The 18,513-nt window shown below is 42.9% G+C and overlaps 1 protein-coding gene across 2 annotated transcripts; it reads right to left on the minus strand.

Moving 5' to 3' along the window:
* Positions 1-331: 331 nt before the first annotated feature.
* USP14 (ubiquitin specific peptidase 14) lies at positions 332-17,758 on the minus strand. Of its 2 annotated transcripts, XM_052703409.1 has the most exons (16): positions 17,570-17,756; positions 15,738-15,883; positions 15,123-15,155; positions 13,586-13,690; positions 12,217-12,320; positions 10,650-10,708; positions 8,654-8,784; positions 8,280-8,360; positions 7,426-7,505; positions 5,875-5,989; positions 4,483-4,548; positions 4,075-4,167; positions 3,090-3,218; positions 1,898-1,958; positions 1,160-1,267; positions 332-1,053 (listed from the first exon to the last, which is right to left on the minus strand). In XM_052703409.1, exons 1-16 carry the CDS (start codon positions 17,583-17,585, stop codon positions 902-904), a joined length of 1,479 nt encoding a protein of 492 aa, XP_052559369.1. In that variant the 5' UTR covers positions 17,586-17,756; the 3' UTR covers positions 332-901. The 2 variants fall into 2 exon arrangements, with proteins under 2 accessions (XP_052559369.1, XP_052559370.1); XM_052703410.1 differs by lacking the exon at positions 4,483-4,548 and having other exon boundaries at positions 17,570-17,758.
* Positions 17,759-18,513: the final 755 nt, after the last annotated feature.

The raw sequence follows: 18,513 nt of genomic DNA on the forward strand, positions 1-18,513 counted from the left end.
CTTGGTGATTTATTACCAGTTCCTGCAGCACAAACTGTAATCTCAGTGCCTGTGTTCAAGGAGCTGCCCTTAATCTGGATGCCATCCTTCTCTGATCTGTCTTGTGTCACTTTGTGCACAGTGAAGTGCAGATTTCTTTTACTCCTGACAAACTCTGTCATCAATGCCACCAGCAGTGCTCTGTCCCTTGGGGGAAGATGCTGAACAGGAGCCTCAGCACTGACCCATGCCCCTCTACAGCTTAAAAAAAGTGCCTTTCCTCAGCACCTGCTGTAAGACAGTCACCAGTGATGGCCCAAGGAGTGAAAAGAGACACATACTAACTACACTATCAAGCCACCAACTTCTTTTTTTAATGGAGACAGTGTTGATCACAATTTATTGTAAAGTCATGAAATGCCAGCAACAGCACAGACTGATCAGCAGGTCAGGCTGGGCAGAACCCTTGATTGTAGCCACGGCTGTTGGCTATGGGCAGCAGCACTGAGTTACGCAAGGAGGAGACAGTTTGTCTTCTACCTGCCTGACAGCAGCACTGCAGGAGGCAGAGGATGGACAGCCACTGCACTGTGGTACGAACCATGCAAGAGTAACAAATGTGAGAGTAGGTGTGTAATAAATACTTGATGACATTAGAGAGGAATGGGGGAAAAGAGGCTCATTTAAAAAAAAATTATCTTCTGCAAGACATTAAAGCTATTTTAAGTATTGTCACTACCACAGTGGGCAGTCCAGTTTCATAGTGACTAATTGGTACATGGATCAGTTTTTAAACAACGCCCCTCTTCAAACGAAAAGGTCTGAACCCATTACGTATCCACCTGCTAAAGCTCTGGGGTTAAAGAAGTGATCAGTAATCAACATTTATTTCACACCTAGGCAGAATGGTCAGAACCAAAGGCTACTGTTCAGCTTCGTCTTCAATTACTTCGATTCTGCGTGGCCCGTAGAGTAGAACGTAGGCTATATGCCAGTCTCCTCCCCCAGATAACCTCAGAATGTCTTCAGGTGTAACAATGCTGACTTTGTCATCATCAAACTTAATCCACTCATCTGTAAGAAAAACAGAGACTGCTTGTAACAGAAGGGCAGCACTATGAAGAGAGCTGACAATCCATCAGCTCCCTCCTTTCCCAGCGCCATTTTACTTTCTTTTCACCTTGTTTCCTTTTAACCCAGGACACGTAGTGCCCAGAGGAACTCGATCTGCCCTGATGCGTTAGTACTGCCTGCAGGTCGTAATAGCCACAGTTATTGGAACCAATATCTGAAAGGAAGAGAAAAAGAAGAAAAAACTGCTTAAGCTTTTCTTAAAGGACCAATCTTAGTATTTTTAAGAACAAAGACAAGTTTACCACACTGCAGCACTGCAGCTGTGTAAAACCCTCCTTATAGCACAGTTCTAAATGCAGCAGCTTTCAGCCATGCTATGCTGTGACCTCACTGTGCAGATGGATGAGGAGCACACACAGCAAAGCCTGCAGCACTCAGCAGGTGACAGGTGGCCAGCAAACATGGTCCTGTGGGACAGGTTCAGCCAACACTTCGCTCCAACATCAGCTGCTCTCTGCACTCAGGGTGGGTTTTGAAAGTCCTCTTTCCAGCTTCTGCTTCAGTTCCAGCTTTCCCCCACCCAGTGGTAGAACACACAAAATGAGTGCACGTTTCATGCAAATGGCTCCTGATGCAGATATTTTTCCTATAGTAATTTGTCAGACATATGAGAATTACATTTTAACTTGCCTAAACTTTCAATTCCTTATATTTCCATCACTTTCTGAACGTGAATATCCAAATGCACTGACAGGAGGGTTCTCAAGTATTCCTTCTATCTGATCCACTTAAGTATGAGTAAATAGAAAATAACTTCAAACCAGATACATTTCCCCATACTCACCATCAGGAAAAGAAAAGGGCTCATATTTAACTTCTTTCTGTGCACCATCGCTTTTATTCAGCTGGAAAACAACGAGCTGAATTAATGCAGACACATTTTGGAAAAGCTTTGGCACAATCTCACCAAAGACCAACTGTGCATTCGATTAAATGTGTTTTACAACTAAACTTCTTTTATTCCAATCTGAAACAGATTCTACTGCAATTACTTCTAGCAGGACCTCCCAAAACCTCATCTAGGTAGCACGAGTTTCCAAAGCAACCTGCTGCAGGGAACTGCTTTAGCAGAGGGTTAGACTTGAAGACTCCCAGAGGTCTCTTCCAACCCCTGTAATTCTGTTGAACCACTGTAACACACACTGCCCTGACCATGGCCACCAAAGGCACTCTGCAACTCAAGGTTCCATTCCTTGCCAGGGACTTGCTGGCAGAAGAAATGGTTATGAGAAAATCCCAGGCAGACCAAGTGCCAACACACAGTGCTTTAGAATAGCTCTTGTCACTTCTGACTGTGTAAAAAGGGGTGCAAGCCTTATTTGCGCTTTAAAATGGAACTGCCAAGAATTACGGTGGGAAAAGACAAGCAGAACACACTACAGGTTTTGTTCACTTTTTCTCTCCATCGAAGGAAAACAAAAAAAGGAAGTCAGTTTTAGAATATGTAAGACAGGATAGGAAATGAAACTTGACTAAGCGTTCAGAGCACAGCCTTTTAGCTCACTGCTAAGTATGTTCTAAACGGGTCACGAGACGAGCAGGACGCCCCGTGCAGCTCTCTGCAGGCACTGGGCAGGCAGCAGCTGTACAGCTCTGTGCCCTGCTTTTAAAAAAGCATTTTAAAAGGAGAAGCAATTCAACTCACTGCTTCCAGCAGAAACTTGGAACCCTGACTGCAAACAACTGATTTGTTGATTTGCTCAGTCAACATCAACAACAGCGACAAGGTGCTATGCTCAAGTATTTGAACACGTGAAACTGAAGACCTTTCTATACCAGGAACTTGGTGCAATTTACTAACATGCAAATCTGATGGGAACACAAAGGGCTTGTGGGGAGATCCTTCAGTGAATATGAACAAATAATCTCATTAGATTAGGAGAAACTGCCTAATGCTGCAGCCCATAGTATCAATAATCATTTCAGGTGTATGCTGCACTCAATCAAACTGCCCATGAAACTGCCGCAAGACTCACATTCTTTGGCTGTTGATTTACTTTTTTGTCTTCAAGATCTTTGAATTTTGATCGGTAGGAAACCATTTTTTCCTGAAGATCTGGCGTACACAGCTCATACACATCCAGCATAAGAGGAAATTTCACATCCTAGGAAGTAAACAGCAGAAAGAAAATATGCACAACTTCGTCCTCTATGTGGAAGCGCTCTCCTTAGTCAGCAAATCCAACTAAATGAGACTCAATGTATTACGACAACTTCATCTGCTGAACTACGTACAGCAATGTATATACTTCAGTCCCTTACTTTCCCTTTCCAGCCTATTTTGGTAGCACAGTTTACCATGTAGCACCATTGGGTCCCTCAATACAAGAAAGACATCAAGGACCTAGAGTGTGTTCCAGAGAAGGACAGCAAAGCAACAGACCCTCACAAGTCTTACAAGGAACAGCTGAGGGAACTGAGATTGTTCAGTCTGGGGAAGAAGAGGCTCAGGGGAGACCTTTATTGCTCTCTACAACTCCATGAAGGGAGGTTGTGGCGAGGTGGGGGATTGGCCTCTTCTCCTAGGTAACACCAACAGGACGAGAGAATGGCCTCCAGTTGTGCCAGGGGTTGTTCAGGATGGGTATCAGGAGAAATTTCTTCTCAGAAAGAGCGGTGATGCAGTGGCACAGGCTGCCCAGGGAGGTGCTGCAGTCACTGTCCCTGGAGCTGTTCCAGAACTGTGTGGATAAGGAACTGAGGGATGTGGTCAGTGGGCACGGTGGGGATGGGCTGATATTCAGACTAGATGATATTAGTGATCTTCCCAACCTTAATGATTCTGGTACTCTATGGTAACAGGGAACAAAGGTGCTTCATACTCAAGCAATGAAATTCTACTATTAATATTTTTCAAGTAATTTTAAAGAAAACAATTTAGTAAATGACCTGCAAGCATTATTCATCACCCATAATAAAAAGCATAAAGAAGAATTAAGCTTTAATATGCAGAAAACTTACCTTAAGAACTTTGGCATTCACAGACTCTTTCTCTTTGTAAAAAAATCTAACCATCTGAATGGTCAGGTACGCTGGCAAGCGACTAATTTTCGACTAAAAAAGAAGTTTAGAAGATGCTATTAATTCAGATATATTCACAGATCATTTATACCTTAAACACCATTCATCCTAACTTACAGGGTATTGCAGGAACGTTTTTGTACGTAGAGGAATAAAAGGCCTCCCCTCTTGCAGTTCTATATAGCATTGTACTCAAAGAAATAATCTACAACTGAAATTTCTCAGTAGTGGATATTCAGGTGCTTTATAAACATAAATCGCGTGCAGCAACAAGTTTGTGTTTTAGGATAGAAAACTGGCAGCAGTTGAAGAAAAAAAATCAGAAAGAGCAACACAAACACCACTCACAGATTTGATATAGAGTGCATTTCTCTGCAAAGTTGGAGAGAGTTTGGTGATTTCCTCTTGAAGACGCTGTTCAAAAAAGCACAACAGACACATCTGTCATAAAGCACTGAGCTTCAAGCACAGCACGGATAAACAAACTAAACATTCTGCTGTCGATCCATTCCACTGCTATTGGCCATTTGGTCATAAGGCTTTTTGAAATCCCTTGGCACAACCACCACGGCCATTCATTTGTCCAGCTCCACATCCACCATTCATGAGACCTCACCAGACTCTGTTTCTCTCTGCAGAATACATTACTCTCCAAGAAAACCGCAGTTTAGAACTGAAGAATCTGGGTTTGGTTACAAATGTGCTGCGCCGTGTCACGCCTGGAACACAAATTTCCAGTTTTCTGTGGCACAAATATTTGCACATTTCTCAGCTGTTGGTCTACAGTGGGCAGAGTTGTGTACAAGGAGATGGGCAGCAAAGATCCACTTCTGGGGACCTTTCCCAGATCAGGGAAGAACTGACCTGGCTGTTAGCACTGGGACTCTCTGCTGCCACAGGCAATCCAGCATCAGAATTCTAGCTGACCTTTTTTGGTCTGAAAGTGAGGTTTCCTTTTTCTTAATTTTCATACTCTGTGAGCATTAAACTATTTTATCTTATTCTTCCTTCCAAATTCTGTAAAAAGGTAAAGCAGATATAGAGACTGTTTGAGACCCATAAAGCTGATCTGATCCTGTACAAACCGAATCACGGCTTTCACTCCTAGTCTTACAAAACTGCTCTGTAAAAGCAGTGAGCACAATATTTGCACGTTGAAGGGATTAAGATTTGTTTTTCCCTTACCTACTGCTTTCCCTTCCAACACAGCAATCAAAATAGCAGCCTAATTAAGAACTGACTTTTGGAGAACTACTTACGGCATGCTTTATTTCAAAAATCATTTGGATGAGGTGCTCAGGGACATGATTTAGGGGTGGGCTGTTAGAGTTAGGGTAGTATGGTTAGATCGTGGTTGGACTCAATGACCTTTAAGGCTTTTCCAGCCTGAGCAACTTTATGATTCTATGATCCTATTCAGTCTGTAATGCAAGACAGATGAAAAATACCTCCTGTTAAAACTCCGTGTTGGTTTGCATATGGATACCTGCTTGAGGAAGGCCACAGCAGGGTTAAAAAAAAAAAAAAAAGCTCTGCTGAAGTCTGCTTCATATTAACACATAATTCATTCTCATTTCCGTCTACAACACCCCAAAAAGTCTTGGAACTTACTGAAGATTGGACAGCAGATGTGAATTCCAAGTCAGGGGTAAATTTTAAAAAAATAAATAAAGCTCAAACCACCACCACAAAACCCAAATCATTTGGAATTTCAATTAAATAAAAATTGTAATGACTTACCAGTTTTAGTCCTGTAAACAGATATTTCACTTCTTGATTGATAAAGCAGCTGAGCTGAAGCTGATTCTCCTTTCCTTTAGTTACCTCTTCTTCTTCAGCTTCTGTACATTTCATGCTTCACAAAATTAAGGAAAACCATTGTGCACCACAGAGCTGAACCAGTGAAGGAGCTGCGCTAGTGAGAACTCCTCCTTCTTGAAAGGAAGGCTATTTCTTCATTCCTTTCCACACATTCTCCTAATCAATCCATCCAAGTTGTTGCGCTGTTATTTTTTTTTATCCACTAACAAGATACTTTTCTGACTGCTTGGAATGTACTCGTTCTACAAATGCTGCCACAGTAACACTCAGGAGGCTTGCAACCCAACTTTCCTAACAGGTCTCCTTCTCCTGTCATTGGCCTACCCAGCATTCCTCCTAACTACCCATTCTGCTCCTTTCAAATGCTTGAGGAATAAAAGACATCACAGCGCAAGGAGAAAGACGTATGACTCAAAATATGAGGTCTTTACTCTTCAACTTCTTTACTCCTTCCAATACTTGAAGGGAGTGTATAAACAGGAGAGGGAACAGCTGTTTACAAGGGTGGACAGTGATAGGACAAGGAAGAATGATTTTAAACTGAGACAGGGGAGCTTTAGGTCAGATATTAGGAGGAAATTTTCCACACAGAGGGTGGTGACGCACTGGAACAGGTTGCCCAAGGAGGCTGTGGATGCCCCATCCCTGGAGGCATTCAAGGCCAGGCTGGATGTGGCTCTGGGCAGCCTGATCTGCTGGTTGGTGACCCTGCACACAGCAGGGGGTTGAAACTGGATGATCATTGTGGTCCTTTTCAACCCAGGCCATTCTATGATTCTTCATTACTAGCAAGCTATGAGATACAACATCTTGTCTTACGGGATTCTTCCTTATTTCAAAAGAGCAAAGCCCACACTAGAAACCTTTCAGGCAAGTGGTGGCCAGTTTAATGATTTTGTGACGGCAAAAAGGACAGATGGATTGCTTGGCAGAACACACAATCCTCATGTGGTCAACTCCTTTTTGTTTTCACTGTAAAAAAAATCTACTAGAAAGCTGGGAGCCAAATACATTTCTTACATATTGTTAGGTAAGTACCTAATTTATCTCTTGAGAAATCCACCTCATCTCAAGCTATCATTTGTCCACATTTAGTAAACCAAGATTATCTGCAACACTCAAGGGAAAAAGGCTATTTTAGGAAGGTAACTACTTTTACTTGGATGAAACGTCTCAGAACCCTCCCAGCAGATAACTGGAAGTCTTTTCTGGAAAGGAAATCTAGTATTTAAATTCAGTGGGGTTTTTTCCCTGCAAATTTCCATTATTTTCCTTCCTCTCCTTCTCAAAGTATACGCAAACTTGACTTTAATTGCGGTGTACTCCTGCAATACATCGTTCCTTTTATCCCCCGACAAGTCTCTATTTTCCATGCTTCTTTAGCTGATGCTTTTCATGCTCCCTGCACTCAATAAAAGAAGCACAAGATCACTAACCACCCCACATGCCTTGCCTTAGTCCATAGGATACGCAGTTTCAAATTCAATGCTGAAGAACTGATCAATTAAACTCTTCTTTTTAGAAGCTGTTGCTGTAGCTCCAGAGTCTGTCTGTAAAACAAATCCTCTTATGACATAACTTTAAATAGCATGTAAAAACAGTCTTCTTAAGAACCCTATTTCAATTCCTTAAGCCTGTTCCTTCACCTTTCTTCAGATGCATTTTTCCTAGTCCATCCCCTTTCACAGTGTAAAACTTTATAGAAGGAATGCATTTATAGCACTGCTGCTGTTAAGGCCACCTCAAGGCACATCAGCAAGCAAGATTTCAATCAAAGTGTGCCACATCACAAGTTAAATGTCTTTAAATTTTCGACTAGTCTATCAAATTTTTTTCTGCTGCTGAGATTCTCCAGAAAACCATTTGCAGAGGAAGAAAAGTCACTTTCTCCCCAAGATTTTATCATATAAACTTATTTCATATCAAGTTGTCAGTTCTCTATTTAGAACAGCAATTGTATACCTAAAAAGAATGCTGCTGGGTTTTTTTTTTTTCAGACACAAATTTGTTCTTTCATCAGTTTTTGGTTCTTGTATGCTAGATTCATAGGCTACCGTGGCCAGCTGCCAAATACTCACATCCACCTCTATCCTGGTCCAAAACACTCCCTAAAAGGTCCAAATGAAAAGTATTCCAAAAAATACACTACAGCACAGCTTGCAAAATAGACAGCATTACCATGATCAGTTACCAGAAAGCAATTTCACTTACTGGACTACAGACACGTGTTAAAGAACTCAGTGAGCAGATGATTTAAAAAGTTATGTGAAGTTTAAGTATAATATTATAAATTCTAACTCCAGTCAGAGTGAGACCACAATTACCTCCATCACTGTATCACCTTCTATGCCTTCCAGCTTCTGCTGTAATACCCTCATCATCTGCACCCAGCACTCATTGGCATCCTAGGACAGGAACAGAACATGAAATAGGACTAACAGCAGAATGACTTAAAGAACAGCATTACAATCATCCATCCTCACATTGTAAAACCAAATGTAACAATTCTCTAACAATTTATCTCTGTATCCTTTCAGAAATAGGGCATGAAATTACATTTCACTTTTCTACACAATACAAAGGCCAAAATGTACTAGGTTACATTATTTTCACAGAAAAGGAAAACATATATGCATTGTGCTAAGACTTCCAAAATAATACAGAACTTTCAAGCAGTGAGTTAATAATCACTCTTTACCTGTTGGAGGTATTGTCCTTGATCACCTTTCTCTGCAAACTGTGGGAAGGCCATATGTAAAAACTGCAGGAGAATGATAGGTGGGATACTGGAAGAAGTTTTATCCATGGAATCAAACAAGTCTCTAAGAGCTTGAAAAAAAAGTTGAACGTTTTGAGAAGCGGAAAAACATTTAAACACGTCAGGAGGCTTAAAAAGAACAGTAAAATGACAGCAATATTTAAAGACTGATCATTTAACAGTGCCCAACTTGACCTTTCCCAAACAGGGCCAAATTATCCAAGTGCCATAGCAGGTGCACCTCAAATCTCATTTGTCAACGTGACCCTTACAAAGGTAAAGATGACAACTCGGAGTTTGATGCATCCTGTTCTGACTCTCTTGGCTGCTAAAAGAAGAACATTTCTGAGTAGTTTGCACTGCATTTAAGACACATCTAAGCAACAATGTTTCCACACTGAGACAACACCTAGAGAGACCAGAAGGCGTTCACAATCTACGCTCCAAAGCGGCTCCACCAACTATTTGGAAAGAAAAAAATCATTTTTTCCAACTAAAATATCTAGAAAATGCTCACGTTTGATTTAATACCCATGAAAAGAAGTACATGGATACATGTGTGCAGACAGTTCAGTGACTTTGTGCAATTCAGTGACTGATATGATTGCATGACAAGAGTGTGCCTTTCTTTTTGGCTCTGGACACGCTCTCACGAAGGCCTTAACAAACCATGTTATAGCAGTTCACATTGACAAATCACTTCAGAGACACCTGTTAACCCTCACAACCACCCCGTGAAGTAGGCAACGGTCGCACAGTCACCAACTCACAGAGAGACTATTGAATAGAATCGTGAACTGGTGAATATAGGCAAGATCTTATGGAACCAAGGTCAATTTTTGCCCCTCTTTACAGAATGTGTTCACTGATCTTGGAGAGAGGATCAATTGAGATGATGCAGTAATTAAAGAAAATGCCCTACGTGTCATGCAGGAGTTCTTGAGCAACTCAGCACCAGACAGTTAACTAAGAAATAACTCAGACCTTTAACCATTACAACTCCTAAAAAGCAGAGCTGTCACCTCAAAAAGAAAATAAGGGACACAAAGTAAAGGCAGCGGAAAGGGGAGGGGCAGGCATGGTTGTATAGAGTAACCATTGAACTTACCACCCCACAATTCGATCAGCAGGCATACCCACAAACTTGACCTTTCCTTCCTTATATTGTTTTGTTTTTCCTTAAATGGACTGGTAGAAATCCCAGTGTCCTGGCCCAGCATCATAGTGGGGCAATGAAATAGAGTAAAAAAAGAAAGAGTGGACAAGTAGTACCCTTGTTCAAGTCTAAGGGGTCTAACTAGAATTCTAGTTAGAGCTTGGAGATAAGGGGCCACGGTGAGCTCCCAAATCGTGAGCACCCAGACCAACATGACAAAGAGTAACTTTCCTTTCTAAGAGGTTACTTCGTATCGGTAGGGCTCTTCAGGGTAAAGGCTAAGACCAGCAGCTACTAAGGCCATTAAGACCACTAAGCACCAGCTACCACCCAAACAATAAAGCATTTAAAAAATAATAAATAAAATCCATATGCTACGGGTGCGGCGTTAGCCTACCAGCAAGTGAATCCAAGAACTGCTCATGAAAATATTCCTATGCAAAATGATGCAAACAGCAGATGGATGGAGTCTGCCTTAGAGAGCTCCAATCTATTTGCCTACGTGCAACACAGTATGACATGAACACTTGTTATCTAAGCCTGGCTAACACTGAGCATATTTCTTCTAGCGTGCAGCTACGTAACATGCAGTGATGTATGCTTTGCAGCCTTTAAAGACATTAACCAAGCAAAATGAGTTCTCCAATGCTTAGCAGATCAGAAGTTCCTAAGGTGTATGCACTGAAGAAACACACGCTGAGCTCTAACTGCAATTTTCACCTCCATTTAACAGGAAATCACACTCTAGCCTAAAAGCCTATGTTTTCTCTAAACACCAACCTGCAGTAATGTACTGAGCAGAGGCCATTTCTCCTGAAGCTCTTAAGGCACCACCATACCTAGAAGAGAAGAATTTGTACGGTTTACGCTCAAATCATGAAGAGCAGTCAAGTGGGCAACCAAATTTAAAGAAAGGTATCAAAAGAAGTCAATCGTTAAAACCAAAGTAACTGAAGAAAAGACTCATACCAAAGTCTTGGTTATTCTGCGAGCAGGTGCCAGAAAACCGGCAACTTTGAGAACACACAAATGCTGCCTCCCTAATTCATTTTCCTCAAAGATGCAATCCAGTTTTAAAGAAACCAAGAAAATATTTGAGTAGAAGCTACCCTATTTCTGAAACGTATGCCACAGCTGCTTTAGACGCATGGAAAAAAACACATTCATAGACAGGAGATAAAATGACAGAGATTGAAGGCAGTCTTCCTACCTTCATAGCAGAAGAAGAACAGAGAGAGATGACGCGTTTTGGAGCAGACGGAAGCATTTCCCACACTGGAAATGTGGGGGAGCCCACCCACATTATGAGAACTTAGCACTCCCCTTTGGAAGAGTTCTTAATTTTACCACCTGCATGGAGAACATAGGCCTTCCTCAAAGGATATAAGCCTTCAAGCCAAAGGAAGGCCTTGTGCAATCTCAGATCAGACTTCAAGTGATGAACAGGAGGCCTGCCTCCTGCCACGCCTCAAAAACGGGAATACCCTTGCAGAGATCAACTGAACAGCTGGAACAAAGCCACACAGTAAAGTTTCCCCATTCAAGACCATCCACCTCTCTCCCACTGCCATCTACCCTCCCACGTCATCACCAAGCAGAGGAGGCCAAGCAGAGGCCAGCTCTCCCATGGAAAACTCCACGCTAACGGCTCTTTTGCAGTAATTCATCTGGAGGACAAATTCAGGCTCATCCTCTGATCTTTACAATATTCAAGAAGTTTCTACTAGATTCCTCACAAAAAGAAGTTTGGTCATTTCAATATTTTAGTCCACAATCACAGATATTCTACAACCAGAACTAATGAAACAGATTCTGATGGACATGGCTGTCATTCCCTACCCATCGCTGAAACTCCAGCTTCTTTCTGTAACACCCATGGCTTTCCCAAAAAACCCTGCTGTTTTATCTCCAAGTACCAAAAGGTTAATACTAACTTCAGAATCTCACAGTTGAAAGTATATTATGCTATAAAATCATCAAGTTAAAAAAAAGGCAACTTTCAGAGGAAGAAGAGTCACGTACAATTCTTTCATACAAATAACACAGAGAAGGTTCAGAGTTCAGCAGGCCTGCCAAAGCATTCTAAACAAGCCTTCCTTTTAGTTAAGCAAAACTCATTCTCTCCATTAAAAGCTATTTCCAACAAATACTTGGTTTAAATCTTTTTTAAAAGTTTAAACTAGCAAAGCCATAGCGCACACTTTAATTAATCATCCTACTAATCCTCACCAGATTTGAAGAGCGTTACAGTAATCCATAGTAATTAAAAGACCGTTCCACAAAACGCATGCTATTTCCTAAGCTAAAGAAAACATTCTAGTCATGGTATTTTTGTACTGAGTCCTACCTTTTAAGGGCCTCTTTCACTTCTGGCACTGAGCGGATACACTGAACCGTAGCATTCATGTAGCAAGTGTTGCCAAGGTTTGTCAATCCACATGGTAACTCCATCTACCAAAAAATGTACAAGGGTGCTTGAATAGAGAGCCCTGGAAGCCCTTCTTTCAGAAAAGCTGTAATTGCACATAAAACTTGCAAGAAAAGGAACCATCAGAGATGAGTAAAACCTAGAATGTTCCATCAGGCTACTTTGTTGAGTTTCCCAGAGCTGTTTTCTGACTGTATGAATCTATTTCACAATTCACTGCTTTCAGAGGACATCCAAGAACACTTTGCGTCTTTTTTGCTCTGCACGTTTAATTTATCGAGCATATTCTTCGAGCGGGCAGTCAGTTAGAAAGTTCAATTATGATTCAATCCAAGTTTTGACCTTAAAATCCTATTTCTGTGAAATTTCCACATGAGTTCACTTGTGAGTAACACTGGGGTTTTAATTACAAACAGTTTTCAGCACAACTCTGAACGGGATAAAGTTCACAGCCGGAGACAAAAGCATTACTTAAATTCTTCCCCGGAGTTCTGCGACAGACCGTCCATCTGCTCTTTTTACACAACTGCTGACAAATGTGGAGGCCAAGTAATAATTGCACTAACCAGTTTTAGCAACCACCATAAATCACAACGTAACAGCTCTTTTTTGGTTTCACTGTTTTGCAGATATCCTGCACGTTTGAGTAGCTGTCAGGAGAAAGCATGCAGCTTAATGATTCCATCATTCCCAGGAAAACATACAATCTGATCCCAATCCAATAATGTCAAACCTACTTTAATTTTAGAAAGACAAGTTTGCATAACATAATGCTTTTAACAAGAACAAACAAGAACACAAAACCATCTCTGGTTTCCCTTCAGAAATATGAAGACATATCACGCCCCTTTGCTCAGGGATGTCATTTAGCTGAGGGTTGTTAGGTAGTATGGCTAGGTTGGACTCGACGATCTCTAAGGTCTTCTCCAACCTGAGCAATCCTACGATTCTATTCTGTGAAGGCAGGAAACACCTTTGTGCATCTCTTACTCAGGTAGATCTCAGGACAGCAGTACAGACCATTTCTAAAAGCACCAACAACGCTCTTTTTACATTTACTCAACTGCCTGCTTAAAGACAGCATTAGAGACTGGACTTTTAAAGTACATCCCATACCTTAACTTGGTCATCCATACAAATTTCACGTTTAAGGAGATAAAAATGCTAAACAGAAGAACCGCAGACTCAAAATACACTTTTAAGCAACTTAAGAATTAGTAGTTAAGCTTTTAAGCACTTGCTGCTATTCAGAAATTCACAAAGGAAGTGAAGCTGGTAACACGCTTACAGCAGAAGCCAGCTGCTCTTCTGTCATGTCCTCCACAAAGACGGGCCGAGCAATGGGCTCTTCCGGGAGCGCATCTGCAGAGCCCATCATCAATAAGGTCATTCCCTTGGAACACAATAAAGACAGCAGTAAATGTTTAGGCTCAGTTAATCCCTTAAAAGCAACAGAACATGAAGCCCTTAACATACGAAAGGTATTTCCCCAGACATAAGATAGATCTTTCTCTTAAGTTACAGAACTCATTTCTTGCCAGTAGCTGGTAACTGGAGATTCCAGTCAGGACTGCATTTAACAATCAAGAGTAACCCAAATGTGAAGTGCTCAAAAAAAAGCTCCCTTCCTGATAGACACTGGATGCATCTTGAAGACCTCAGTGCAAATATTCGTCTTCCCCTAACTTTCAGAAAGAACCTTGGAACCAAGGATAACAGAGCACCTGACTTCCAATAGGAAAACAGTTGCAACACTTGAGATTCTCAATCAGAAAAAGCCCACAAGACCTCATGATCAAAATTCTCAAAACAAAAAATGATCCTCCCTTTCAGCCAAGAATCAGGGGAAACACGTCAGACAGATGCTGGCCAGAACTGGGACCACAGCACTGAGTACAGAATTTTTTTTCCACCTGAAAAGCAAGCGGGACAGGAAGTAACACCCTTTGGCCTGACACGTTCCAAGGATGTTAAACTCATCAAAAAGTCAGTTTAGGCAGGAGGACAAATTCAGGGGATAAAAAAGAATGCCTCTGGGACTGCTACAAGGAAAAGGAGTTTGTCAGTGTTCAACAGGAAAACATCTATACTGAGTAAGGTCTATCTATCAAAGGGGAAAAAATGGCTATCTGAAGGCTACAAATAGAACACCTTAAGGAAAAGGATGAAGTGCACCCAACGAGTTGTACAAATCATGACTAAAATGATAAAGGCAGCTGTAAGCATGAGAGTACGCAGAAAAGAAGGAGACTGGTGATATACTGGATGTTTTGCTGAGCAACTCTGCTACAGTGGCTGCAACATACTGCTGCAGGCTCTAACAGGTGCTCAGGAACTAATGACAAGGGTAACAATCACACTGATTGACTCAACCTGCTCAATAAAGAGATGTTACAGTATACCTACAGAAATGAAAATGATTGAAAACACAAAAAATGCCTGTTTTGGCATTATACAGGTAAGAAATACAAACATGTTTACTTCTCATTTCCTCAGTGAGCAAATTCAGAAGTGCCAATAGGCACAACCCATGGCTTTGCTTTGAACAACAGCCATCTAGAACAAATTTCAGAAGGCTGATGAGAAAGGCAGCAAACAGAGTGGTTGCTTTAGCATCCCCAGCACAAGGAGCAGCAGCAGTGAGGAGCCAGTAAGAACACTCAGGTCCAACAACTCTACAACTATTTTCCTGGTTTTAAAAAAGGAACTACTCACTCAAACAGAGCCCACACAGAAACAAAAGCTTTATGTTCTTCTTTACAGGCCAAAATATATAATTATATAAATCTCAAGGCAGTAAAATGTAGATATTGCTTAGAACTTACATTTTTTATTTTTATGTTCCCCCAGTCATCATCCTGTATGTGAAGTGAAATAAAAGAGGTTATTTACTTTCCACCAAAAGACAAGCGAGCAGTCAATTCATTAACATTTATCACATATTTCTAATATACAACTGCGTTCCATTTAACATTCTCAATTATGATGGATTTACACATCACTAGCCTTGTCTAAGAAAAATAAAAAGCAACCAAGCCACCTTCTCAATAAGGTGTCCAGATGTAAACCAATTTGCTAGGAAAGCTGTCCACGTTGCAGACAAACTTTTCTTCAGCTGAAAAAACAAAGAAGTTGCATACAGACTATGAACATTCAACAGGAACAGCTGAACAAGAACTGCAGAGTTTTGCAGTCTTTTGGGTGGTTTTTTTTGCACAGAAAAATCAGTGAAAAAGTGATTCAAAACTGCAGTACACCTCCCAGTCATTCAGCAACAAACTTTCAGCATAAATTTCCAGCAGCAGGCAACAAATCACACAGATTATTTCTGAGAAGTAGAGACCGTTTAATTCTAGAGAAGCACTCTAATATGGATGTTGTTAATTATGTCACAGCGTAATTAAATCAGAAATAATGCAGAAAAACAAATGGATTCCAACCTTCAGGGTTCCTCCTTTAAGCATGACCTTCTGTCGAGCCGGCTGAACTCCGGTCAGGGCAAAGAGCTGAGCCTTGAAGACCATTGGAGGCTCATCCGTGTTCAGCTCCACACCATCGAATTTCTCTTTTCCCCATTTCACATTAACTGCAAACAAAAGTATTTTGAAACCAGATTATTTCCTAAAATGAAAGAACATAATTACCAAGATGGAACCAATATTACAAGTTTTAGACTTTATACCATCTCAAAACAGTTGGACACCCTTGACATTAGGGGACACCGTTCAAAGCATAAAGGAGATCCTATTGTAGGCAACATGTGTACTGAGAACTTCTACACACAATAAGTGCACAGGAGAGAATCAGAAATTCTTTTGGTAAGTCTTCAGTGAAGCAGACATAAAGTGAACTCCTCCAATCTCATGATGCTGTCCACTGCAAACAAATTTCTGTAGGAAGTTGGGACACGCATTAAGGTAAGTTTTTCATTCTCCTTCAGTGGCAAACAAGTTTTAAAAGCCATAGTTTTGGCTCCAAATATTACTATCCACACTGAGCGACACAAGGTGGTAAGCATGTATTGACACAAGCCCCAAAGAACAGCACAACCCCTGCTTCTTTTAGCACAACACTAACTTGACAGTGCCACATTAGCAGGGGAGTTGGAGTTGATGATCCCTGAAGTCCTTTCCAACCCAACAGCTCAATAATTTGGCAATCTGAACTACACTGCTGCCTTCCTTATTTTCGGCAGCACCTACCATACCTGCATGCAAACACAGCTCCTGGAGCTCTGTTCCCAGTACAGGTGCAGGCCTGTAACCAAGCAGTCACATGGTGTTTGGTCGTGCTAGCAGGAGCAGAATCACAAAACTGTAAAGGTTAGAAAGCACCTCCGGAGATCGTTCAGACCGACCCCTGGCTAAAGCAGGTTCCCCACAGCAGGGTGCACAGAAAAGCATCCAGGAATGCCTCCTGCCAGGAATGCCAGAGAAGGAGACTCTGCAGCCCCTCTGGGCAGCCTGCTCCGGTGCTCTGCCACCATCACAGTGAAGAAGCGTGAGGGAGCTCCCTGCGCTCCAGTTTGTGCCCATTTCCTGGTTTTGTTGCTGCACACCAGTGAGTACAGCCTGTGTCACCAGTGAAACGTCCAGCACACAGACACAGGGGCATGCTACCTGCATCCTGCAAGGCTAACTCGCACAGAGCAGAGAGACACACAAGCGTGTTTTTAGGGAACACTTGTTTGATGGCTTCACATCAGTTGATCTCACATGTGCATAAAGGCTGAAGTTGAGCTGAAAGCCTGCAAAACACAGCATGTAACAACAACCCACGTGCGTGCTGAGCAGTCAGCAGACTCTGAGTGGAGGCAGCCCTCTCCTTATGTCCCACCTGTACTTTTGCTTGAAGTAAATCTACTCCGTCATTTCTGGGTTTGTTTCACCACAGAACTCGAGAAGCCACAACTTAAAATCTTCCCGAAAGGGTAAGACTGCAGATATCAGCAACGCGTATGACGGCAACAAGGACGAACGAACGGGGCGCAGGATCGCATGACACGCCGATCTGGGAGAACCTCACAAGGAGCCCAGCTGAACGACGCGCGTTACGCGACGCCCGGGAGCCCCACCAGGCACGGGCCTTCCCCACGTGCCTCAGGACGGCCGCCCACCGCTGCCATCAGCCGGGCGGACCGCTCCATCGCGGTACCCGGCGGTTCGGAGAGGAGCGCAGAGCGAGCTTGCTTGCTTCCGCCCTCCCGCAGCTCCCAGCCCCCCGCAGCACCCCGTCCGCCGCCCCTCAGCGGGCACCGCCCGGCCCGCCTCACCTGAGAAGAGCGGCATGGCGGAAGGCGAGGAGCGGCGGCGGGAGCGGCGTTACCGGAGGGAAGCGGCAGGCAGACGGGAGGGGCGGGCGGCGGCGGCAGCTCGGGCGCGGCCCCCTCCCTCGGGCTCTCATTCAAACCGGCCCCTCAGGATGACGCTGCAACGCGGCCGCTGCCGGAAGCGGGGCGGGGTGCGCGCGCAGCGCCGGAAGGGCAGGGACGGGAGGGAGAGAGGGAGCGGGAACGCGCGTGGTGCTGCTGCCTCACAGGCGGGCGGGAGCGCGCACGTAGCGCGCCTGTAGTGTAGCTCTGCGGCCAATACAGCAATCAGTGCTTAAACATGTAGAAAGGAGGAGAATGTCACAATGAAACGTCTCCAGACTGTCCTGCTGGTTTCCTCACATCTCTCTAGGATGGTGCTTCTGGAAACCCCAACACTGTTCCACTGTTCCATGACCTTTCTGGTCGTGCTATCACTAAAGTAGCTAATACAAAGCAAAATACACTTGGTCTGATGTTAAACATGCTTAACTGAATGGTGTTTGCGTTCACAAATACAATGCAAAACACACCAGGCTGATGATGAGCAAAACATCATCTTTGTACTCCATGACCCCATACATCACTAATCTCAGTCAGTGCAGGGCCCTCTCCTGTACAGTGTTCTCAAACTGCCACCTGGAAAGCTACAGGAGGGCGATTTGAGTCATGAAGAGGAAGGCCGCTTACTTCACCCCACAGGGACTCGAGACCCCCCCTCAAAATCACTGAGCACATGCAAGGATGTGGGGCCCTCTGTTACTGAATGACTTTGGGGCAATATTGAATATGTATGTACTGACCAGGAAGCCTTCTCATACGTAACACAAGTAATGTACATAAGCTGAAGGTCTTTTGTTCAAGGTGTGTGATTAGGGTGGAAATAGCCCCTCATGCATCCGATGTCA

This window comes from Tympanuchus pallidicinctus, unplaced genomic scaffold (assembly GCF_026119805.1).
Source record: "Tympanuchus pallidicinctus isolate F22 unplaced genomic scaffold, pur_lepc_1.0 scaffold5, whole genome shotgun sequence".
Classification (NCBI taxonomy): Eukaryota; Metazoa; Chordata; class Aves; order Galliformes; family Phasianidae; genus Tympanuchus; species Tympanuchus pallidicinctus.

Excerpts from the sequence above, each read along its gene's own strand:
- USP14 (XM_052703409.1), bottom strand. Across the intron at positions 10,709-12,216 it reads GTGAAAGAGGCCCTTAAAAG|GTATGGTGGTGCCTTAAGAG; the intron begins GTAGGACTCAGT and ends CTTCTCTTCTAG. Across the intron at positions 5,990-7,425 it reads AGCATTGAATTTGAAACTGC|CATGAAATGTACAGAAGCTG; the intron begins GTATCCTATGGA and ends AATTTTGTGAAG.